Source organism: Neopelma chrysocephalum, unplaced genomic scaffold (genome assembly GCF_003984885.1).
Source record: "Neopelma chrysocephalum unplaced genomic scaffold, ASM398488v2 Primary Assembly neopelma1_62, whole genome shotgun sequence".
NCBI classification, from domain to species: domain Eukaryota; kingdom Metazoa; phylum Chordata; class Aves; order Passeriformes; family Pipridae; genus Neopelma; species Neopelma chrysocephalum.
This window is the reverse complement of record NW_020897719.1, coordinates 9,755,743-9,780,856: the sequence shown is the minus strand read 5'-3', so window position 1 is coordinate 9,780,856 and position 25,114 is coordinate 9,755,743. Positions and strand designations below refer to the sequence as shown.

The 25,114-nt window shown below is 38.6% G+C and overlaps 1 protein-coding gene across 1 annotated transcript in view; it reads left to right on the top strand.

Annotated features, from left to right (window-relative positions):
- LOC113966955 (ankyrin repeat domain-containing protein 26-like) overlaps positions 1-25,114 on the top strand; it is a 54,574-nt gene that overhangs the window by 22,662 nt on the left and 6,798 nt on the right. Inside the window, 20 exon segments of the mRNA XM_027682138.1 lie at positions 2,223-2,308; positions 3,361-4,353; positions 5,222-5,460; positions 6,295-6,444; positions 7,365-7,398; positions 7,604-7,736; positions 9,053-9,266; positions 11,758-11,941; positions 12,340-12,486; positions 14,001-14,954; positions 16,442-16,594; positions 17,190-17,365; positions 17,499-17,592; positions 18,684-18,758; positions 19,918-20,052; positions 21,055-21,167; positions 21,580-21,721; positions 22,339-22,620; positions 23,299-23,534; positions 24,214-24,460. Of these exon segments, the coding sequence (XP_027537939.1) occupies positions 2,223-2,308; positions 3,361-4,353; positions 5,222-5,460; positions 6,295-6,444; positions 7,365-7,398; positions 7,604-7,736; positions 9,053-9,266; positions 11,758-11,941; positions 12,340-12,486; positions 14,001-14,954; positions 16,442-16,594; positions 17,190-17,365; positions 17,499-17,592; positions 18,684-18,758; positions 19,918-20,052; positions 21,055-21,167; positions 21,580-21,721; positions 22,339-22,620; positions 23,299-23,534; positions 24,214-24,460 (4,787 nt within the window).

The window sequence follows — 25,114 nt, the reverse complement described above, 5'->3', positions numbered from 1 at the left end:
AGGCACAAAGCCAGATTCATTTAACCCCACTGCAGGTATCAATTAATAAAAATACATGCTGATAATAAATGACTGGCAAAAATACTGGTTAATTTACTTGGGGGGGAGGTTTTAATATTTTTTTTATGGCAAGCTCTTCAGAAGCTTCAGACCAGTGTTCTACCAATATTTTAACTAAAAATTTCTCCCTATGCTAAAAGTGAAAAAATCTCAACAGTTAAGAGTTATCCCTCTTTCACAAACAGTTGCCAATAACACAGAAAATAGACTCCTTAATCACTGCTCCAAGAAGAGACGAACTTTTATTTTCAACAGCTAATGAGAGTTCTTGTTTTTTTCCAGTTTGTTTTTGAATTATTTTTCCAATCACTGGTAAAAGAATTACCGACACAATGAGAACTTGAATTCTGAAGATGGAATGACATTGTTGCCTTTTGTCTTTCCTGCCTTTTTCCTTTTTCTGTGCCCGTTATAGAGAAATTTCAAGATTGATTAAGCCCTATGTGAAGTAAATCTTATCAGCTCCAAAGACCCTGAAATCTTATCTGAAGACTGAGATTTCAGACTCAAATAGCTGCTACTGAAGAATTTACTGATGAGCAAGACTGAATAGGAGTTTGTCTTCTTTTGATTATAGCAGTCTTGCTATAATTTATGTCACTCTCTACAGTAACTTCTATGGTGCTATCTACAAATGCTCCCTGGCCACCAGCACATCCGTTCTCTGTTTTTACTCCTGGTCGAAACCTTCACCTGCACCAGCAAACAGTTTGATATTGGGATAGCTATAAGGATGAGTCAAGTCTAAAGCTACTCTATGATGTTGAAAACAAGAAAAAGGGGGCAATGCCTGTGTTCCTTATAGAACATTATCCTTCAATAATTATTAATTATTGCTGTTATTATTGTCTTTAATATTTGTCAGACTGTCTGCAATGCATCACAGTCATCAATACATCATCATAACAAACCTGTGAAATAAGTGCTGTCAACCCACTAATGACTACTTCGTATTGGGAAATAGCTTGTGCTGAAATGCTCAAAAACCAAATCTACAAAAAAATCTAGGAAATTCTACCCAGCAGTGACTGAGGTGGGAGGAGAAGGTTGTTATTTCACGCTGTGTGACTTGGGGTTAAAATCGACTTCTGGAGACCTATATGAATGACTGAAGAGCTTGGCTTCCCAGTTCAGACGTACAAGTTGTAACTCTAAGCTTGTAATCCCCCTCAAGAAATGAAAGCTTTCAAAACTAGTCCCCTAAAGCAGAAAATGCCAGAAGTGAGATTGGCCTTGTGACTCATTAATACTCTGCCCTTTATTTTGTATTTTTATGATAATATCTACCTATTTTTCTCTGTCTTGTTAATTTTTCTTGTAGGAAGGGTATTGTGTCTCTCTTTAGCAGCGAAACTTTGTGCATAGAAAGGCTGTTGCATAGAAATCACAGAATTATGGAGTAGGACAGGAGGTGCAGAGTGATTAAAGTGAAAAGCCTCCATCTCTTGTGTTTAGATTCCACACTTGAGGTGCTGGGACTTGTTTCTTTCTTAATATTTGTTACTTAATGTTTGTTTCAGTGTGCCTAGACAGAGTGACTGCTTCTGAGAGGTTTGTGACTGCCCCTATTATATAGAAATTCCGAGAGAGGGAAGAGTGGAATCCAGTTTTCACTAGTATGAGAGAAATGTTCAGGTCAAAACATCACACAAGTTTGTATTTCATTTAGTGTCCCATCCATGTCTCCTGCAACAGTCCAGATCCATGTCTAAAGACAGATTTGTTTCATGCATAGAGTAAAGCTGGGGCCTCATAAGATTCCAAAGCTTTAATTTTTTTCATGATTTTCTGTGCACAACACATAGGGAAATTAAAATTGCTGGAGGAACATAACTAGTTACTGTATAGCACACAGTGTGTCAGAGAAATTGAGATCACACACCTTTAAGAAACAAGATTGGTTTACTTGTGCCCATTTGTAGTGAATTCCAGGAAATTTCCTTTATACATTAAAAGCTAAAATGCCCTGGAAGAAAGCAATTTACACAGATGCATCTTAAATCTCTATTATGGTAATTTTCTCTCTAGGAGCTCACAAATTAGAGGGGATGTGTTACTTGTGTTAAGATTTGTCTCACTAATATGATACAAGATGCACTCTAGGTGTAAATAAGTAGAATTAGGTTATACAGTTTATCAAAATACTTGTTTTCTCACTGTAGGTGAGTACTCAGGATCTACCTTTCATATGTCATCATCAGCTGAAAAAGAAGATGTCAAGGATGCCCTTGAAAACTATGGAGTGTGGGTATGTAACACTAAGTATTTTGAATTAGAGTCTGAATCAGTAAATTGTATTATACACTAATGTAAAGAAAACTTACCAATCAATGAATAATTCTGAAGGGAAAGTCCTGTAGAAATTACAACCTGAAGTAAAGTGGGATGCAGTCTTCTTATGGTGGGGAAAAATCCTTATAATTATGTTAGATACTTGCTGTTACACTAATTCATTTCCAGCTGGTTTGCTTAAATTTTGTTCTATGTTTTTCCTTTTTTCCTTTTGCGTGGTGCTGAGAAACAGTGCAGTGAAATTCATTTTTTTCCTATGCAAAAGGCACATTCAATTAAACAGGGAGATTTGTATATAATATGCTGATCTGTTTGATTAAACATGCCAGGTAAAAGAAGGATGAAATAAAAAAAATTAAATTTTGTGACCTTCTTGATGTTTTCTCTGCCTCTGCAAAATACGTGCTTGTTTGGCCATGTTATTAAGTGTTTGAGAAAGGTTTTTTCAGAGGGCGTTCTAGAGAGGAATAAGGCAGCTTGGAATGGAATTTAAAATTTCTGCATCTTGGCTGAAGAAATAGGCCTACCTTAGCCAATTCTCTGTGTGGTGGACAGTAAAAAGCTTTTCACGGTGTGTTAGCTTAGCTAGCTAATACTCTGCCAGAAAGTAGAAAACAATGGAGAATGGAGGATGAGAAAATGTTGGCAGTTACAAAGAAAAATGGTATTAAAGCAATAAAACATGAAAAAATAAATTGCTTTCTAACAAAGGCCACCAGTTACAGAAAGCAGGCAGGGTTAAAGATAAAAGTAACCCTAATGTCCAGTCAAGTCTAATCCAGAAAAACTGTTGTCTCTAAAGTAAGTCCTTCTGTTTTTAAGAAAAAGATAATTCAGTGAACCGTTAATTTAGTATCCCTTGCTTTGTATTATAAAAATTGTTTCAAAAATATCTTGATTCTATTATTTCTGTTATATGATAGGATGAGTTTGCAACAGAAATTACTTAGATTAACTGTAACTTCTTTTTTTCTTGGTAATCTTTTTGTCTGTACCTGTTTACTTAAGGATAAATATATTTTAAAAACTACCAACTTGATAGAAAAAAGAGCACATGAAAATCAGACTGACAAAGCAGAAATTTCACATCAGGAAGCCCTAGCAGAAAATGAGGAATCACACAGTGCTGACAAGGAGTTAAGTCTGAAACCTTGGGAAGAAAGATATGAAAAACTGTGGATTGAAAAGGAGAAAAGGGAATTGAAAACAAATTTTAAAAACATTACAGCAGAGCTGAAGCAGTTGTTTGGTGAAAATGAAACTGGGAAAACTGCTTCCCATGTGAAAGAAATACCAGAAGATGACTTTGGTGAAAAACTGAAGAGTTCTCCCATTATTTCCTCTCCTGTGACAGAATCAAGTAGTAAGTTAGAAAGCAAAGGTGAATTTGGAGATATTAAACTTGTGCTAGATGGAAAAGTACCCCAAATGAAAATTGTAATTCCGAGTCTTGGTATCCTTCCTGATGAAAATAGCTTAAAGGCAAATGTGGAAGATACCCAGAATAGAGATGAAGAAGATGGTACTAATAATATGGATAACAGAAAGGTGTCTCTGGCAAAAGGAGAGAAAAAGAGAATGCCTACTATGGAAACAGAAGAGAATGATAATGGAAGTAGTGAAAATGCAGAGGAAGGTTCTGCTTACTCCCTGAGACATAGCTTAAAATCAAGTATTGTGGGTGAGATTTCTAATACTCTTCCTAAAATAAGAGCTGTTTCTACAAGTGATGAAAATGCAGTTTTTGTAACAAAAAGGAAACTTGAAAAATACTCTGGATTTAATGATGATGTTCCCAGGGACTGCCTTATCAACAATAATAATATAGGAGAAACAGAAATTGAAAGTCTTTTTGCAAATGCTCAGCAATCTTGTGGCATGCTGGAAAGGAATCTTGATGAAGAACTAAAACAAGATATGGAAAGATTTAAGAGTAAGGTAGGAATGCTGCAAACAGTATTCCTGGCTTTGGAGAAAGAGAAGGTACAGCTGCAAAAAGAGGTAGTTCACCTGCTACTCCTTATTCTTTAGGCTTTCTCTGTATCAATGGTCCTGTTCACTTTAGCTATTCATAATTAAGTGAAGATGTTTTGTGCCAATTGGTTGTTGTTTTAATGGCAATACGATGCTTATGAATAAAGAGAGCAGCAGAGAGTTGCCCTTTTCACCCTTTTACCCCTTTTTGGAAAACACAGAATGCATTATTTTTCCAGTTTAACAGTAGGTGGCACTCAGTTCCAGTGTAAGTAGTTATCATTTAATTGACGTAAAAAGAACTGCACACAATTAAATCAGTTCTGATTCTGACACAAAGAATGAAAATAGCTTCTGAACAGGGTCTTGACCAATCTTTTCATTTGCTGTGATTTCTGCATGATGTGTCTTCATTGCCCTTCATTAAAATTCCTGTTTGCTGTGAAACTATTTCTGCTTGTGGGTTTGGAATCTTCTCCCCTGCCACACTACCCATTCCCTATGGAGGAAGCAGCACACTAGAGAATCCAAAATTAAATCACACTTCCACTTGATTTTTTTTTTCTGTTTTTACAACTAACATTGTGCAGTCCTTCTAACTCTTTAATCCATCAGTAATGCTTTCACTTCTTTGTTGTTCATGTTTTAAGATACATGATTGTTTTCTTTCTAAGGACTATGCTTCTGTTTTATCATAGAATCATGGGTGAATTCAAAGTACTTTCAATGACAATACATTTTGTAATGTAATTTTGTGAAAATACTTCTCTATATTATTTCTTTTTTCATTTTATGCTTTTTCAGAGCTAAACACTGAATTATTCAATCTTGGATATTGTGTTTCTCTTTTCTGGAAATACTGAGAAGTACATGAAACTTACCTTTCTTTTTGTAGGTTGAGAAGGAAAAAAGCAAACAAAGATGTTTGAAAATGCAGGAGGTGGCAAAACAGGAAGATGTTGCTAAATTAAGTACACCGCCAGGCAACATTACTAATAAGGAAATGAAAGAGAAGCTTACTCTAAGAAAGAATGACTGTCTGAAAAGGGAGAATGAAAACAGTACAGAAGAAACGGACAAAAAGAATTTTTCTCCTGAGGAGAGGTCAAAATTGATTAAAATGCCACTGAAAGGGTAAGTTGAAGATACGATCCCTAATGCTTATTTGTAGCATTACTCAAATATCTGTTAGGTTTTCTAATACTGTACTAATTGAAGTAGTGTCCTTAGTACTGAAAGCCATACTGAGTAGTCCACTGCATCACAAACATTCAAGAAAAATAATTTAAAAAAAACCTCGAAACCTAAGCTCATAATGGAGGTTCAAATTTATTGCCTCCTTTAAAAAAAATAAAATAAAAAAAAAAGAGAAACCACATTCCTGTGAACTTCCTTATAATATTGGGGCAAAATGAGTCTTCAAAATGAGAGTCAAACACTGAAAAAACCTACTTATTTTTATAGGAAACAACTGTCCAGAAAAGCCAAGTAGGAACTTGCAGTTTATTTTGCTGTCTCCCTTTTCCAGGTGATTTTAAGTGATCTGCATGCAGGTAGTGTTTTCAATAAGTTCAGGTGCTCTTTGTCAGGAAGAGGGAAAAGATGATATTACCAAACCAACCTCAAAAATTTGAAGGAAGCACAGATATTTTTAGGTAATCCTAAGCAGGAGTGTTTTCCTGTCTGTGCTTTGAAAGAGTCTTTGCTCTTAATACTTCTTTTAATAGGGATATAAGATATATTTCAGCTTTCCTGAATCTAGTTCAGGTTGTTCTGCCTCATTCCTATGGGAAGGTTTTTTAAATACTTTTAAATACTTTACAGTCTTTGGAGTTAAGTCTCCAAAATATAGAGATATTTTTTTGTCTCAGTTGTTTCTGGACGTCATCTTAAGTATGTCTGTTTCACAGAAATATTTTCTGTAAAATTACGCAACTGGTGGGGTTTTTTTCTTTCTGTTTAATGCAGTGAATTTGCCCTGAATCCCAAAGTTGCAAAGAAGAATAAAAGACAGACTTTGAAGCAGACAGCTAATCAGCAGATGAGCTCTTCCAGTGGGAATCATTTTCAAACACTGGATGATAGCACTTTCAGTGAAACATCTCAAGATGAAGAAAGGTACTGAATATAAGAAGTGTTATAAATAAAACTTACTTAATGATAAAAATTAACCTAAAACTGAAGGGAAGTTTTTTGTAAACATCATATGTACAATGGTTCTTGTTCTTTTATGTGACAACATGACCTGAAGCCTTTCGTGTTCCAAAACACTTATCTTTTGCTCAGAGTGCTTAGAACATCCTAGCCAAGTTAATTGTAAGGTCAGTGGGCAATAATGCGAATAATTACCTGAGGGAGAGGAGAGACTTATAAAAAAGTAAAATTGCTGTTTCATTGCAGGCATCTTAGGGTTTATTTTTTGTTTTGTTGTTTTTTCTTCAGTTTTATGTCCTCCTGACTTCTTGCCTACCTCAAACTTACTTGTATAGGAGGCAAAATGAGAGACAGAAGTTGCTGGCAGGGTACAAGCACTGTTTAGCAATAGCTAAAAAAGTGGTGTGTTGTCAACACTGTTTTGGTCAGGTGTCTAACACACAGCATTGTGTGGGCTGCTATGAAGAAAATTAACCCCATCCCAGCCAGCCCAAGTACACTAGAGAATCCAAAATTATGGTCATTTGACCTGTAAGAAAAAAGAGTCTCAATACTCAGGAGAGCTAAACCTCTGGTATTAAACAGGGAATGCACATAACTGTGGCTGTCTACCTATCTGTAGGTGTACAATTCCTTTCACTTTGAGTGAAGTGCAGAAACCAGTTTTTTCAAGTATTTGCTTAATATCTTCTGGAAAAAAATAGTCTTCCAATAGCAATGATGATAGACAAATTTTTTTTCCAGTATTCAACTGCATCTAAGAAAATTTTTATATTGAATTTTACTTTAATTCCATTCTGAAATTAGGTTTTCAGAGCAACTTTAGATATTGTTCATAAGGCAAGATAAACATGCCAGAACTGAAATACATTTCTGTTTTCCAGACCTGCAGCAAAAACAGGAAGCGAAAAGAACAAGGTACTGTAAATTAGTTTCTTGATAAATAGTTTTACCAGCTTTTAATCACTTAGATGGGATCGACCAGATGCACAAATTGCTGCTAGTATGCACCTTTATCATATTTGAGTTAAGTTTATGAACTGTGAATGAGAGAATGAGTCATGCATGCATTTGTAAGGATCTGCAATACTATATAGCTGTATACAGAAAATACTGTTTGTAGGTCGGCATGGATGTAACTGATGACCTTGATTTAACTCACTCATCTGACACAACTTCAGAGGATGTCGCATTACCAACATCCACGTACAAAGAGGCTGTGCTGCTGTTAGAGCAGCTTAGCGTGGATCATACAGGTATGTTGAAAGTCACTTTTTCTTCAGATGTTACATGTTTCTCTTTTAAAACATGGTTTCTTTGCATGCCCTCCTAGATATTTTAATTTCATATTTCTGTCTAATATTTCTTTATGAGTAGAGAACTGTCTCAAAGGATGTGAAATTATGTCACCTTAACCTGAGATGTCTGCCTGCATTGTCAGTACACTTACTTTACTTTATCATCGGTTCTCTGTCTAGTCAGAGCTGAAGAAGCAGATTCTTGCAAAGTATAGTTGAACTTCTCCTAATACATTCATTACCTGGGAAGACAATGCCATTATTCGAAACATCCCTCTCTTCCTTCTTCTTCCTCCAGCTTTATATGCTGAGCATGATGCCATAGGATCTGGGGTATCTTTTTGGTCAGTTGTGGTCAGCTGTCCTGGCTGTGTCCCCTCCCAACAACTTGTGCACCCCCAGCCTCCTCGCTGACTGGGTGGTAGGAGAAGCGGAAAAGACCTTGGCTCTGTGTAAGCCCTGCTCAGCAATAAGAAAACAATCTCTGTATTATCAACACTATGTTCAGCACAAATCCAGAACACAGCCCCATCCCACGGTGAAGCAAATTAACTCTGTCCCAGCCTAAACCAGCATACTCCTCAAATAGTGCAGAAAAATAATGACTTTACTTAAGCACATACACACACGTGCGCGTATATATATATATAGATAAATTGTCATAAGAAGATTGCATATATACACATAGCATTATAGAAACATAAGCATCACTTACATGAAGGATTAACCTTGGCTAAGGGCCAAACTTCTGTGCAGCTGCTCTCTCACTGCCTCTCCTCAACAGGACAAAATAGGATGAAAAAGCCAGAAGAGCAATACAAAGGCAGGACTGTCACTTACCAGTTACTGTCACAGGCAAAACAGACTCCACTTGGGAAAACCTAATTTGTTACAGTTTAAAACAAATTTCAACCGTGAGAAGCAAAGCCAAAAAAATTAAGATTCCTTCCACCCCATTCTTCACTGACCTTCACTGTTGTTCACGTTGTTTCCCCCTTTTCCTTTACCTGTGTGGTGGTTTTTCCCTCTCCTAAATATATTTTTCCCTGAGGTGCCACCAGCATGACTGAGAGGCTCAACCGTGCCCTGCAGCGGGTCTATTGGAACTGTCTCTGCCTGGCACGAGGCAACCCCTGGCCTCTTCTCACAGAGACCTCTGCGGTACCTGCAGTCTTCCCACTACCAAAACTTTATCACTTATACCTAATTAAATAATTTACACATTAGAAAGTATTTGTGCATATGTACAGCTTTATCTTTCTATCTCAAAATAGGTTCTGCTATTTTATTGAAAATTCAAAACATACTTCTTAAATATGAACAAATAATAGAACATGAAAAAAATCGGTATACAGCTGTCTGTAAAGAAGTAAGAAAATTGGAAAGTGAAAAGGAGGAATCACAATTAATAGCAGAAGAGACTCAAGATTTGAAATCTATATTGGCTCATCAAGAAGTGGAATGGAAAAGTGATATCCAAAGCCTGAAGTATGTATTCTTGTGTCCTGAAAACATGTTATCTTGTCAGTGTTAATGTGCCAGAAGATGCTGATGATGCATGTGGTAGGATAAGAAGTTTATAGTCTTTTGAGTTTGGGGTTTTTTTAATCTCTTGGGCAAGTTTTGCTATAACTGACATAATGTCAGGGGGAAAAAAAGCCTGAATATTAGCTCCATCTAAAATCTTCTGCAGGTTGTTTTCAGGGTTTTTTTTAACAAGAAAAGGGAACAAGAGAGTTTGTATGGGAAAATGAGATTTATAAGAGAGAGGATTTATATAAATTTTGTATGTTAGTGTCTTTGCAGCTTCTGTTGGTGTATAATATTAGGAATTCAGGTAAGTCCACAGAGTGCAACAGGAGATTGAAGTGAGTGATTATCCACCCTTACTCAGCACTTGCTGAACTGCATCTAGAGCCCTGGGTCCAATTTTTGGCCTTCTAGTACAAGAGGGATCTTAATTGATATGTGTGAGTTCAGCAGAGAGCTACCAAGCTGGTCAGGGAACAGGAACAGCAGCTCTGTGAGGAGAGGCTGACGGAACTGAGCTTTGAGACATTGCGCTTTCTGGTATATGGAAGACAAAGCCAGCCCTAGGTTTGCCCGGATTTGACTCCAACAGTTTATCAGGGTTTAAGCCCAGATGGCAACCAAGCCCCACTCAGCTGCTCACTCAGTCACTCCCCCACCAGTGGGATCAGGGAGAGAATCAGAAGGGTATAAGTGAGGAAACTCATGGGTTGAGATATAGACAATTTAATAGGGAAAGCGAAAGCCATGCACACAAGCAAAGCAAAACAAAGAATCCCTTCATTGCATCCCATGGGCAGGCAGGTGTTCAGCAATCCCCAGGAAAGCAGAGATCCATCACACGTAACAGTGACTTGGGAAGACAAACACCATCACTCTGAATATCCCCCTGCTTCTTCCTTCTTCTGCCTGCTGTATATGCTGATGCCATACGGTATGGGATATCCCTTGGGTCCCCAGCCAAAGCCAGCACATTCTCAAATATAATAATAATGGCCAGTCTTCGCGAACGAAGATTTGGGGAAAGGTCTTTTACCTTTCCAGCCTGCGCAATGGATTTTTTTAGGTGAGGCACAGCATGCGCTGAACTGAGACCACCCTTTAATCCTAAGGTTCATCTGCCGGGGCCAAGCAAGCTTGGACAATGGCAGTGAGGTCCTCAGGACGTAGGTTTGTTTAGAGTGACCTTCTCATAGATGGATGGCCTTACAGGGCTAACGGGCTCCATCTGCCCAGGGGACTGGGATTCGAACCTGGGTCGCAGCGGTGAGAGTCCCGCATGCTAACCACTAGGCCACCAGGGGTCCCCCATTCTCAAATATGTATAAATTACAAATAAGTAATATTTTTGTTCTAAATAAATTATCAAAGCAATGTTAACTTTACAATTATAAAAGCTGTATTTTTTCTTTTGTGAAGTTACCCTAAAATATGTAAAGCTTTTTCCTTGCAATATAAACCATTGAAATACAAATGTTACTGTCAGTCTTCTGAATAATTTATTAATGGCTGCTGATACTTGTTTTGCAGAATTTTTAAAGCAGATTTTCAATTGCCGGCTCTTTCTTTATGTTATTACTTATTTTTTTCCTTTTTGACTGTTGCAAGGGATAAGAGAAAAACATACTAAAATTAACTGTGAAACACAAAACTGCTTTTTTGTTTGGATACTATGGACACACCATGGACCATTTCTTCCCATGTTGGTGTTTGTTGCTGATTGTTTCAGTTAGTAAAGAAGTTGATATTCCCTAAGGCTTTCAGTATGAATTACCTTCAAAATTAAATTGCTGATGTTTCTCCCAGATGTAGATCCATCAAGGTTCAAAACTACTTTTAATCTCATTAAATTTAAACCCCTGTGCATTTCTAAATGTATTTTTGAACACTGACCTCGTTCTGGAGTAAATAGAAACTGCTTGCTCTTTCTGTGGTCAGCAGTTGTTTTAGACTTAGAAAAGGCTTGTTATAAAATTGTTGGGTCTGTCAGAGAGATAAGTAATGTGCTGCTTCATCAGCATGACTTGCAATTACTGAATCCATAACATGCAGGCAATGCTCAGCATATTAAGAAAAGATATATTAATCATCATATTAATCAAAATTTTGATGCTTTGATCTGAAAAGACAACAAACTCCTTTTGAATGAAGTGTCTCTAATGTGAAGATGACTTCTTTAAAAATTACAGAAATTTGCGTACTATTGTATATTTACCTATGTAAACTTACTTACAAAGGATAATTACAAAGGTTTATTTCCATATCTTATCAGACTGATACCATGGATAATGGAATGAAGTTAGAATTCTTTAAAAAGTTAAAAATTGTAGTAAAAATATAAAGTGTGACAATATTTAACATTTTTATGGTTTGTCTGCAAATTCATAATGTGGAATATCTACTTTTTATATCAATTCTTTAGTTTCTCAACTATTCTGTTAAATCCCAGATTTACTTTGAAACAGGAAGAGGAAAAGAGGGTCAGAGTAGAAGCACTCTATGAGAAAACAAGAGAAAAACTCAGAAGGCAAGAAGAGCAATATTGTAAAGAGGTGGAGGAGAAACAGCAACTTGAGTTACAATCAAGAAATTTAGAAATGGAGTTAATAACACTGAGGAAGCTCTTGAAGCAGGTATATTAAATAATCAGTTAAACATTTGTCTTCTTATTTCCTGCTTCTTTTTTATTGGTGTTGTGTTTCAGTATGCCTAAAGAAGGAGGTACTTAGTTCATGGACAAGGCATTGGGTAACTGTGGCCAGACTTTGAGAACAGTTGGTTTCCAAGAGGTCTATTCTTTTTTTTTTCTCATTTGTATTTCAGGTAAAGCCAAACTTTGAATTATTTTTCTAAATTCCTACCAAACATTCTGTATTTCTTCTTAATTTTTCCGAAGAAAATGAAAATTTATAGATGGATTATTATAACTGTGGGGAAGCAAAAATACTTACAAGAATAAAATGGAGAATGGGAAGATATTGCTAGCTCTGATTTTTCTCAAGATGCAAATAGTTTAACTGTATTATTGTAGGTTGAAGAAGAGCGTGATGAAACACAGAGACAGCTCTCTCAGGAAAAGAGTGCCAGAGCCTTGCAAGAAGGCATTTTGAACAACCACCTTTGGAGACAAAAGGAACTAGAAGAAGAGACAAGAAGAACTATAGGAAAAAATTCAGATGTAAGCAGACTTTTCCCCTAATTAATTAAATTTCATCATGTTCATTCTCAAGTCATAAAATTATATAAATTTTTCTGCTTCTTGATTGATTATTTACAGTTTCCCAGTGTAACTTAACTTTGTAAATACGTCTTCCATTTTCCCTTATGTCTTTAAAAATTCTGGAAAGCAGCATCAGTCCTGTAGGTACTTTAATTGCATGTGCAAGTAGAAAACTACCAGAAAGCACTATTTAAACCATTTTTTAACTGTCATGTTTTTCCCAGACATTTTATCATCACTTTTTAAGATTTCTAGCAGTGAAACACCTATCTACCTACATTCAGGTTGACCAGGAAGAAAGTTGTTTGACATCCACTCTGTGTTCCCATTATTTGTTTTTTTAATTACTTACTCCCTTATCAAACTTAGTTACTTCGAGTGTGCCTTTCTCTTCCACCTCCCCATACTAAAATTTTATGAAGGAAGATAAGCAATGAATTAAACTCTCTGTACTAGTTAGAATAATTGAAGGAGAAAAAGTAGTCCTGAACACTATCTTAAAGTCTGAATTTACTAAGAATGTGCAGTTCTTGGAAGAATTACTTGTTCTTGGCTGTGCTGCCCAATTAGTATAAGTATGGCCAGTCTTCGCGAATGAAGATTTTTTGGGAAAGGTCTTTTACCTTTCAAGCCTGCGCAATGGATTTTTTAGGTGAGACACAGCATGCGCTGAACTGAGAACTGAGCCCACCCTTTCATCCTAAGGTTCATCTGCCGGTGCCAAGCAAGCTTGGACAATGGCAGTGAGGTCCTCAGGACGTAGGTTTGTTTAGAGTGACCTTCTCATAGATGGATGGCCTTACAGGGCTGACGAGCTCCATCTGCCCGGGGGAGTATCCCTGACCGGGAATCAAACCCGGGCCGCGACGGTGAGAGCACCACATCCTAACCACTGGACCACCAGGGGTCCCCTGCTGCCCAATTAATGTAGGATGGATATGTTTAGCGGGGGGGGAAAGTTATGTAATAAACAAGCAATATACAAGACTTGTATTCCAGGGATGGTTCAGTTGTATAGCTAACTTTCAGTAATGCTAAAGAAAAAGTGTTAAAAAGATATTGAAGAAGGAAAACACCCTCTTTAGCCTTGTTTTTACCAGATTGGTAACACAGGTAAATTAACTTTAAAGGGAATATTTTAGAGGAATGAACACACATGTCATTTTAAAAGCTTTGTACCTGAAGGTAGACTTGAGGTATTTTAAATAATTTTATTTAGTTGCTGATTTAAGCTAAAAAAAAATCATTGTATATTTGGGGTGTTTATTTATGAGTATGTTACACTTCTCATTCTGTGCATGCATTGTACATGTCCATAGGTTCATAGAGTAGCTTATATATTTCCTGAAATTTTACTCTTATCTTTGAAGTCATGCTTCACAATTAGAAATGTTAAAATGCAGTTCAATGCTGAAGTGTTTCTGTAGATTTATTTCCCAGCTGGCTATTTATTCATGTTCCCTGTCATTCAGGAATCCGACACTGAGAGAGAAAAGGATCTGTTGTACAAAAATCAGTTACTGCAAGATGAGATTGCTGTGTTAAGACTAGAACTTGATCAAATAAGACTTAGGCACCAGGAGGAAGAAGGAAAATATTTAGAGGAAAATGAGACCTTGAAAGAAAAAAATGAAGATCTCAAAAAGGAACTTAAACTGAATGAAGAAGCCTTAACACAAACAGTTTTTCAGTACAATGGACAGCTGAACTTACTAAAGACAGAATCTGCAATGCTAACTTCCAAACTTGAGCAAACAAAAGAAAGCAAAGACAGACTGGAGACAGAAATTGAATCATTTCGTTCCCGCCTGAACACTACTGTTCAAGAACTTGAACGTCATCAGTCATCAAAAAGTGATGTCGAGCGCACATTTCAGAGAGAACGTGATGAATGGCTTCGCTTGCAAGACAAGCTGCATCATGACCTCTCTGATGTGCGAGAAACCAACAAGAGCTTGTCTCAGCAGCTGAGTAAAGCTGAAAGCAAAGCTAATGGTCTAGAAAATGAACTTCACCAGTTGAAACAAATGCTCAGAGAAAAAATATTGCTTTTAGAAATGACACAAAAAGAATTAAGTCAAGCCCAGTGTCAGGCAAAGGAATACGATCATGCTCGACAACTTGAGAAAGATCAAGTAAGCAAACTTACAATAAAGCAGGAATCCATGCAGGAGCGATTGGCCCAGCTCCAGAGTGAAAACCTTTTGCTCCGTCAGCAACTGGAAGATATGCAGAACAAGGGGATCATCAAAGAAAAAGTAGTGAATGATGTACAGGATCGGTTTAATGATATTTTCAACAAACTCAGAGCTGATACTGAAAAGCAAGTTTACCTAGTGGAAGAGAGAAACAAGGAATTAAATGCCAAGTGTACCGATTTAAGAGAACAAGTCTTCAAGTATGAGACTGACAAAATAGAGAGAGAGGTAAAATCAACACTTCGAAAGAAAAGTTTGTCAGTTCTTGAAATTAATTTGTGTTTCTAAAGTGTACCAGGTATAAGCTATATGTGTAGGTCCAGATAATGCTGATTTGTTCTGGTTTGTTTTGTTTCTCTTGAAATTGTGGAAGGTTTTGCCAAATGGGATCTGAGCAGAGAACAGAAAAAAGGTATCCAAATCTAAGCTTTGATCAAAAAAGGTGATTTTTCTCTAGAACTTTTTCATCTTTTCCTTAATCCATTTTTTGTCCTATAGAATGGTTTTATATATTTCATTGATTTTATAAGGATTGCACTGATGACACAAATAAGAGTGGTATAAAAGGAAGAACCATCCAATATATGAGAGTTGAGAAATGAAGATGCAGACAAGTGAAGTGATATGGAAGAGATTTATATTAAGTTCCTACAGAGGAAAAAAACCTCTTCTCCATAAATTGCTGTCAAAATTGAAGAGTATTATAGTGTTCAGGTGTTGATTTATGTATGTTCTGAAGGTTCTAAGGGGTCTGGCTGGAGAATGCATTATTATATGTGTTCCTAGGAGTAGGTAGGGTGTTCTTTATTGGTAGAGTGTTCTACCAATTCCAGGTAGAGCAATGACTTAAAAATTGCCTTGCCCATTTTGTTTAATCTCCCTTACTTTCTGGAAAATAGGAACTAATCCCATTCAGTATTTAGACACACTGGTATAAGGTTTGTTTCCCTTAATGAGTTGAATAGTGATTTAAAATTACATTTCCTTCTTCCTAATAAATCCAGGATCTTTGAATGAGGTTAATATCTGCATGTGTAAGATAACTACTTTATTCTTCATTTGTCAGTTACTTTAAGGTGTGTGTCGGGAGAGAACTCCAGCAATACTGTCCATCATTTTAATCAGTGAATTGCTGTGTATTCTTAGTACCAAAATAACAGGTTCCTTTTGAAGATACTATGTTTTGGTAAACCTAATATGTCAGTATAAAGGCAGTTGTTATTCTGAAGCAAACTCAGTAAGACAACTGTAAGAGGATGGGATTCAACATAAAGTATATCTCAAAAGAGCTTTCAGATATATGTATTCATTTAATTATATTTTTAAAACGGAGAACGAGAACAAAGAATGATATGAAGTCCTGCCTTTGGTCATCAGAGTAGTATCTGCAGTCAAACTGTGGCTCTTCCATTACAACAGATTTCTTTGGATTATGTTAAAAAAATTCACATGATTGCAGTGTGTGCTTGTTTCGAGAAGAATAGTACTTGAACTTTTAATATGTGTTAGGAAACATGAACAGCTGATGAGAGTTTGGAGGTGCTCAGCTGAGAAAGATGTAGCAGTGATCATCTGTGCACATGCCTGCTGGTGGCAGGCAACAGTTTATACCTTTGAGTTCAATCCAAAGACAGGTCTAATTGAGTAATCACATAAGTCATAATATTTTTCATGTTCTTACCATTTTATTCATACTCATTTAACTGTTTCATTAGGGCATGATCAGACAGCTGCAGCAGGAGCTTGCTGATGCTCTTAAAAAGCAATCTATGTCAGAAGCTTCACTTGAAGTTACTACACGCTATCGCAGTGACCTGGAGGAAGACAAGCTGCGCTTGCAGAAGGAATTGGAAAAGGTTAAAACCAAGGTACACAATGTCTGTAATTATATTAATAAATCTGAGGGTGGCTATTGAAAGTAGGAGTGGATGTTTTCCTAAAATCTAGGAAAAATTCAACAGGACAGATTTCATGATGTGTGATTCAATTGCACTGTTCTATAAACTTGGTGTCCGTGTCTTTGACATGAGGACATTATGTCCCTACTTGAACGGAAATTTGTATTTGCTAAGGTTCTTTGCATAATAAATTGTGTTTATAGCTTATAGTCACTATAGGAGAAGGATGAACTTTTTAATTCATGTTTTCACAGAGGAGCAAACAAGAGGGTACAAAGAGCATCCTAAGTCACTGAAAGGGTCGGAGGCACAGTGTCAGTGCTTAGAACCGTGCTGTAGGAAAGCAGTGGAGGGGTGGGAGAGGCTGCTGTAAAACAGGACAAAGGAATACAGCTTGTGTTCATTGGGTAGTGGAAGTGAAGCTTTGAAGGTACTTGAATTGATTCCAGTTCTCTGGGCAGAGGGGATGCACACATACATGCAGCACCTGAGTTCTTCAGCAGCAGCTGGCTCCTCTATGTGAAAGCTCACCTAACAACTGTGGATTCTTACTGTGATTTTACAGCTGCGAGAGGAGGAAGAAAAGCATCTTCAGTCTGAGCATTGCATTCGTGACTTGAAGACTGCCTTGGATGATAAGGAAAGAGAAGCAATAACTTCTTCCCAGAAACTGCAGGACCTCCTGTTGGCATCTTCCGAGACTAATACCACTCTTAAACAACTGGAAGAACACGTGCAACAGTAAGAGAGTAACACAGTGAAGCGAGGTGTCTGTCGCTTTGGGGGATTGGGTGGAAACAATGGGATAGATAGCCTTGTTGCGTCATTGTTGCTCTGGTGGATTTTCATAGTAAGACCTGTATTTGTTTTTAAGCCTTGAAATTGAAAACACCAGATTGGAAGCCACTGTCCAGCAACAAAGCAATAGGATTGAAGCCCTTCAGAGAGACCTGCAAGCCTCTGCCTCAGTAAGCTGGTCATAAATTTCCCTTTTTGTGACTCTCGAGCCTAATTGCCTATTTCTGTGGGGAAACTTTAAGATGAGGTTTTGATGGAGAGCCTAGGGGAACTCGTATCCTGCGTTCTCCTGAACTTTTGGAAAGCAGCCTGTGCCACTCCCCAGCTTCCTGGTTTTGAGTTTTCACATGATACTATAGCAAGTCAAACTTAACACTCTAAAAGGTAAGGATTTGCAAGTAATACACTGGTGTAACTATTGTCTGCTTTATACCTGTCATACATCAGATGCTGCTTCAGATACTTGTTGCAGTGTGTTTCATTTAAAGTATTCATCAAGTTGTGGAAATTCCACAGGGTATATTGATGCCAAGGCCTTTGTGCCAGAGGCCTGGCTGGCATCATAAAACTGGAACAAAAATTATACTTCCCAGAGCTTTTTCTGTGCAGAATTGCTTTTCCTTTGGTCACTTGCTGCATGTGTGTTTTCATGAAACAGTGAAGAGGAATTCCCGTGGTACTTGCAGAACTGAGTGTGAGCCCTGGAATTTCCCACTGCTTCTACACAGTTGTTAATTTTAGGTCTGATAAAGTGCTTACATCTGTGGCCTGTATGAAGCGATTTTTTTTTTTGTATTGTAACCAGTGAACTAGGGTTCTTGTTACAACTGTAGTTGTCAATTAGAGCTGAAGAATTTTTGAGAAACACTACATGTGAAAGTTGAACTTTCTGATGTACTGATACTGTCAAGAGAAGTAGAAGGGCATTTAAAATACTCATCGTTCCCCTTTAGTTAATAGGACATGATTTTCAAGTGTACGGGGGATGAGAAAAGCTGCTCCTGCCCGTTTTCACTGAAGATCCTTAATATTCACCATGATCTTGTCTCTCTCTCCCTGCTACAAATGGCAGAGGTGATGATTGCTAACAGTATAACAGTGGCATCAAACTAAGGCCACTTTGATCATTGGTCCTGAGTGTAAATAGTATAGGAATAAAGAAGTGAAGAGGTTTATGTAGTATTTATTTTTGGTAGTGAGGTATAAACTTCAATCTAGAAAGTCATAGTGTGGCTTCTTGCTTCCTGTAATGCTTCTGTAGGTTCACAACCGCCTGGAAGACTTGATAACTAGCTTACGGACATCACAGGCAGCTGCAGAGGACCACCACAAGCAGGTAGATGACTGGCTTCTGTGAATGACTGTTCTGGTCTTTGAATTTTTATGTGTAGGTAATTGATGAAAAGATTGGGTGGGCTGTGTAGGCACACAACTGTCAAATACCTATCTGATTTTAGGGCAAGGCACCATCAAGGGAAAAGGCTGTAAATTTCCTTGTTTCCCTGCTGTTTTTGCATCTGTGTTTGTTTTGCATCTGTGTTGCCATGTGCAAGATACTTGTGTTCATCAGCATGATTCATCTGATGAATTCTCTTCGCCATCCCACCTGCAAGGAGTGAACAAGTGGCTGTGTGATGCTTAGCTATCTACTGGGGCTAAACCATAGGAGATGATGGAGAGGGTGGATGTTGTGGACAATGGGGAGATCTGTGGCTGAAAGCTGAGAGAGGAGACTGGAGTTGGGAGATGCACATTATCTTTGCAACTTTGTTAGAGCCTTGAGGCCATGTTAGTTTCTGTCACAAGACCCAGTGTTTCACCTTGTCTGTAAGGACACTTGAGAAAGTCATACATCCTAACAATTATTTTATCTAAGACTTTGTGCTGAGATTTTTGTGGCTTTGTGTAGCCAGCAGACATCTCTTGGTTTCTTCTTTTTTTCTTTTTTTTTTTTCCTTAAAAAAATGCCACTGAAGACATTTAGTCATCTTCCGGTCTTTATACTTGAACTGAATCAGCAAGTTCTGTTCCACTCCAATGCATCTGTTAGGCAAATCTTTGTCCCTTTAGGCAGAACCAAAAATAACCTTAAAAACATTTTCTTGCTCTCAGGAGATGTGCAGCTGTTACAGAAGCCGTGAGGATAGGGTATTTTCTGTGGTGAGCACTAGAGATAGTGAGCATATATTAGACAGTATGTGGCACGAACTCTGGAGAACCCTTGGAAGAAAGTTGCAGGGTGATTTTGTGTGTGTGTGCATGTCTTGTTATTCCCCAAAGACGCAACCTTGTCTTGTCACTGCTAGAGCATTCATTCTTTCTATCAGCTTCAGTTTCTCAGTTATGTTTCCTGAGCTGTGTTTTACACTCCACATTAAGCTTAACCATAGACCTTGCAGAGCTTAGGCCAGTTTCTATTTAAGTTACTGCTTTCTATTGCACTGTTTTCCTTCCGGTCACCTTAGTTTCTTCTTCTGCCACTGTTGCTTTTACAGGTGCAAAAGCAGAATGCGCTGGCTCTGACATCGAAGGATTTGCAGAGCATGTGGGAAGAGCAGTTTAAGTCAAGATCCAACCTCGAGGAGCGTGTTGCTCAGCTTGACAGGGAAAAGGCAGAGCTCTTTGAACAGGTAAGCCCAGAAAATTCTCTAGAGACCTAGCCAGTACCTGGGAGAAGCATGTTAACCTTTCTGTTGAGTTCTTACATAAACAGCTTTTTTTATTATCCCTGCCATTCATGCTCTGAGTGTCTTGTGATTTGGGGATCATCCAGGAAACAAATAAAAGCTAACTGGGTATTCTTGTGTGAATTCTGGGGTGGTTCTGTTCGAAGAGTTCCCAGTATGGTTTACTATTACTTGAGCACATCAAGTAGGGCTGCAATTCTCCAGTGTTTCTTGGATTCCTTCTGGTCATCTTCGAACCCCTTGGTTTCTGGGCAAGGTTGAAGTGCTTTATTTTTCCAGTGCAATCCATGGAGGAACAGCAGCATGTTTTCAGGTTAGTGGATGCTTAAAAGCCTTGCAGAAAAACATACTGAAGGAATTCTGGGCAAATGAACTAGTGCTTGGGAAAAAAAAAAAAGGCTGACAGCTTCAAAGGTGCAGTCTTTCCCTTTTCTCCTTTTCTGTAGAGGAATAATGGAAATACAAAGCAACAAGTACATAAGTAAATACCCACAAAGTAGAGATGGAGATAACAGCGGAGGGGAATAAAACACTGAAGAATTCCAAGAGATCAAATTCCTCTGCTTCCTGGTCATTAAAGATCACATGAAAGCCTTAGATTTATCTGTATTCTCCCATGATGAGCATACCTACATAATCCCTGCTATGAGTAGAGAACTGCCCAAAGTATTCTCTAGCATCTTTTCCACATTTTTTGCTTGAAAGAGAAGAAGGTGATCTTTGCTTCAGTGAAGGGATTTGTTTTTGTTGTTCAGTATCGGCCTGTTTGATGTAAAACCTAAAGTGCTTAACTGTTCTCAGGAATTCTGTCCCTTGGCACTCTGTGGAACTTGGCTAAGATGGAGATGTACTGCAGCTTCTCTGTGGAGAGTGCTAGAGGCACGTATTGCACCTCAGTATTGCTTTTAGCTCTGTGTGTGTCATGTATCTTTTCTATTTTGAAAGTGTGAGAGTGAAAGAAAGAAAGTGAAGAAACTGGTCGAATTGAAACGCCCAGTTGAAATGCGTCTGGACCAAGAAATGAAAAGAAACTTAGAACTGCAGAAAGACTTCAAGAGGTATGGCTTTTTGATATGGTGAAGAGGTATCCCAGAGTAGAAATCCAGTTTTATTGAACTTTAATGTAAAATAGGTGTACGTAACTCTGTAGGCAAATTCAAGCCTTGTGTTAGTTCCTGCAAGGCACTTCTTTGTATGAGCCTATAGTTTTCTATACCTGCCAGATGAATTGCCAATGCAGGTTGCTCTGGAGTTCTCCTGGGAAGAAGGAGATCTTTTATTCATCTTTTCAGCTGAACTTTGGATGCTTTAGGTAATTTATGAGGAATAATGTTTTTTCTCAGCAATTCCTGGTGGTGTCAAGCATGTTAAAGATGAAGAAAGCCATGTCTCCACTGTGAACATGAGAGTACATGGAAAAGGCTATTTATTCCTGTGTTTCATTGTTTTCTTAACTAATTCGCTGTGCAGGTTGAAGAGACTTCTGAGTAGAGCTACGAAGAAACTAAGGGTGTATGAAGAAAGAGAAATTGAGTCCCAGCTTAATTTGCAGGGAGAAATGAAGAACAGATATTCTGAAATGGTCAGTGAAGTTGGTAGATTAAGACCAAAGGTGAGCTCTACATAGTTTAGTTTGGTTTTTTTTTTTGGTTGTGGTGTTATTTCTTTTGAGACCTGGGAGATGCTTTCCCTATATTTCTTGTCATGTTGATCATTTTTATTTTCCTTGGCTGTATTTTGGATGTGATGGGCTTTTCTTAATGCTCCTTCTGCTGTTACAGTAGTAGATGACTATAACTAATTCGGAGGTAGTTATCATTATGGGTAAAGATGCAAATGTTAAGGGCAAAGCATTAGGTGTAAGGGCTCATGGAGGCCAGGCTGTCCTGCAGAGGAAGGGCAAGCCAAGAGTGGCAGCCAGCCTGGCGGGATGCGTGCCTGTGCAGTAGTGGCATGTAACCTTTTATCTCCTTCTCCGCTCCTTACTCGGATTCGTTGCTAAAGTGGCCGTCTGTCAGAGTCCAGAAGAGCTGAGAAAGGATGGGAACCTGAGGAATCCTATGACAAATGATGTAAAAACTGTTCTGGTTGGAAAAGAAGAGCCTGGTTGCACTTAGTTTCTAGTACTGAGCCAGCAGTCCAAATGGCCACCCCCGTTAGAGATTTTCATAGAATTCACTGCCTTTAGATTACTCTTAAGTTTCTTTTTTTTTCTTCTTCTGTGTACAGGTTGGTGAACTTTCCCAGCAGCTGGACAGGGAATCTAAAAAATGCATGCAGTTGGAAGCCAAAAATCAGGATTTGCAAGATGAGCTGTCCACCCTGCATGGGAGGTGTGAGAACCTGGAGAAGAGCAAATGCCAGCTGAAAGAAGAGGTGGCAAAACTCCAACATCATTCAGAGACTAACATGGTAGATCGCAGCCAAATAGAACAATATAAAAGGGAGGTGGAAGAACGAGCTGGACAAGAAATAAGACAAAAACTACAAGAAGTCAATCTGTTTTTGCAAGTAAGTGAATTTCTCACAAGTGTCCGTAGGCACTATGTAGACTGTTTTTATGGTCATCAGTTATTAGTGGTTTGCTTTTTGTGCCTTCTTCTGTGTGTTAGCGCTGTACTTCTGTCTTTCCTGAAGGCAGTGAGAGAAGGCAATATGGTTGGGCAGGAGGGCTGTCATGGGTGTGTAATGTGCCGGCAGGTCCCTGAATCAAAAGCCTGCCCAAGGCAGATTCCCACTTGGCAGTGCTTGGGAGGTATCTCTGTCCACTGGTCTGGTTCTCGCTGCTCATCCTTGAATGGGTTTTGCAACTGCCAGTTGTCATGGCCAGACCTACAGGTGCTTGCTTTGTCCTTGTAGGGGGGGAAGGTGCTCAGAAAAGGAGTCACTGAAGTTGTGGAGGTGAGGGATCCTCCTACTGTCTTTGAGGAATCCTTTTTGGTATGCCCTGTTGAACAGAGAGAGTGTCCTTTCATTAGTAGCTTTGTATAATAGTGCTAATTTTGACTGCTTTCTGAATAAAAAGTGTTATTTACCCTGGTAGCTCCAGGGTTCTGCTTTCATTGCTGCTGGTAGTGAGGAGGCACAGCTGCCTCTCTGAGTAAAGCCTTGAAATTGGGAACATGCAATTTTCTGCTGGAGAGAGTTCTCTTTTTCTTGTGGTGATTGAAGATGCACTGTCTCCTTCAGGCACAGGCAGCCTCCCAGGACAGATTAGAACAAATCAGAGCCAGTCATCATGCTTCACTAAGAAACCAGCTAAAAGACAGAATTAGAGATCTTGAATGTGAACTGGACAGGATAAAAAATACCCAACAAGACAGTACTTTTCAAAAAGAATCCACCCAGGCAGAAGTGGAAAAGTACAAAGAGCTCTATCTGGAGGAAGTGAAAACCAGAAAAAGCCTAGCAAAGAAACTGGAAAGGTAAGTCCATGCTTTTTTGGACTGGTAATAACAGACTCCTTTTTCCTCGTGCATTGTCCTTCTAAAATCTCTTTTCTACATCTCGCCAGCATGATGTGTGAAAGTATAACACGGCGTATTTGTGGGGAAAGTCCCTTAAGACCCTTCCCTTCATCACACCTGTTCTTCCTTTCTCTTTAGAGTTCCAGCACTAACACCACAGTAGCGCCATTATGGCATTATTGGTGTCTTTTTCAAGTTGATGTTGTCCTAGCAGGCAGTCTTTTTGCCAGTCTCTAATCCCCTCATCCTGTGTGTGGCGGAAAAGATGAATCTTGTGCCCTTTACTGTTTGAATAAGGAGAGGCCTCTCAGAGAACAGAGTTGGATTCTGTGAATCAAAACTAAGAACGCTCTTTCTTGGCTTCTGTTTTGGCAGCGGGTCTGAGGTTTGAGCTTTCCTTGAGAAGGCCAGGGTAGGCCAGCGTTCTTATGGAGGTGACACTTGCTGCTCCTTGCACTTAGTGTGATTTCTTAGAAACAGGTCATCTGAACAAGCTCAGATCAAAGGATGTGCTTGTTTTGGATGTTCTTAACGCCCTTGGCTTTCAGAAGTCGAGTAATAGTCAAGGACGTGGAGGGTAACTTTGCAAAAGCCTTACTGCCAAAGATGACTCTCTGTGTGCTTCTGAATGTTTCAGAGCTAATGAGAGACTTGCAGAGGCCAACACCAAGCTTCTTCGGGAGCGCCATAGGAGCAAATCTTTAATCACAAGCAGCATTGTCAGCGGACATCTGGCTGCAAGTCCAGTTCTGTATTCAACAGGCCTGGGACATCTTGGGAACAGTTTGGGACTGAACAGAAGTCTCAGTCTTGGAGGAAACTTCCTAAGCGCAACAGAACACACATTATCACCAAGAAACAGAGTTGAAGCCTATGTGGCCAAGGTGAGCATTTTGAAATACTGTTCTTGACTGCTGCTGAGGAGAATCTGTATGCAAGGTTATCCTTTTTAGCCTAAAGTTCGAATCATTTATTGTTCCATGCCATACTCTCTAATATGCCAGAGCAACTGCTAATGCTCAGAACTGTACACAGCTATATGTGGTAAGGCCAAAGACTTTAGGTCATCAAGTTTGTACAAATTTTCCAGAGTGGTCAAAGGCCAAAAAATATTGAAATCGAAGCAATGAGCTGTGTAATTACATTCTTTTACAAGACAAACTGTGCTAAAGAGCACTGTGGGGCAGGAACCTCCCACCTAAGTTCTACACTAAATTTACATGTATGGTATGTGTGACCTATTTCAAATGGCTAATGTCACCATGAGTGCCAAACGCCACCAGACATCTGTGAGACACCTTTTTCTTCATCATTGATCTTTGTTCTAGCAGTTTCTTCACTGGACCTTGCTTTAATATGTTACTATGGATAGGAGGCATTTGCTCCTGTAGTTCCTGCTACGTCTTACTACATGAAACAGCAGAACTACCTACTCCTTGGGAAGTCTTCACGGCCTTCTAATTTTGCAGCAATGCTGCAACCTCTGCAATAGCACTGGTCCAAGTATGCCCCGTAATCAGCAGTCAGTGTGATAGCAC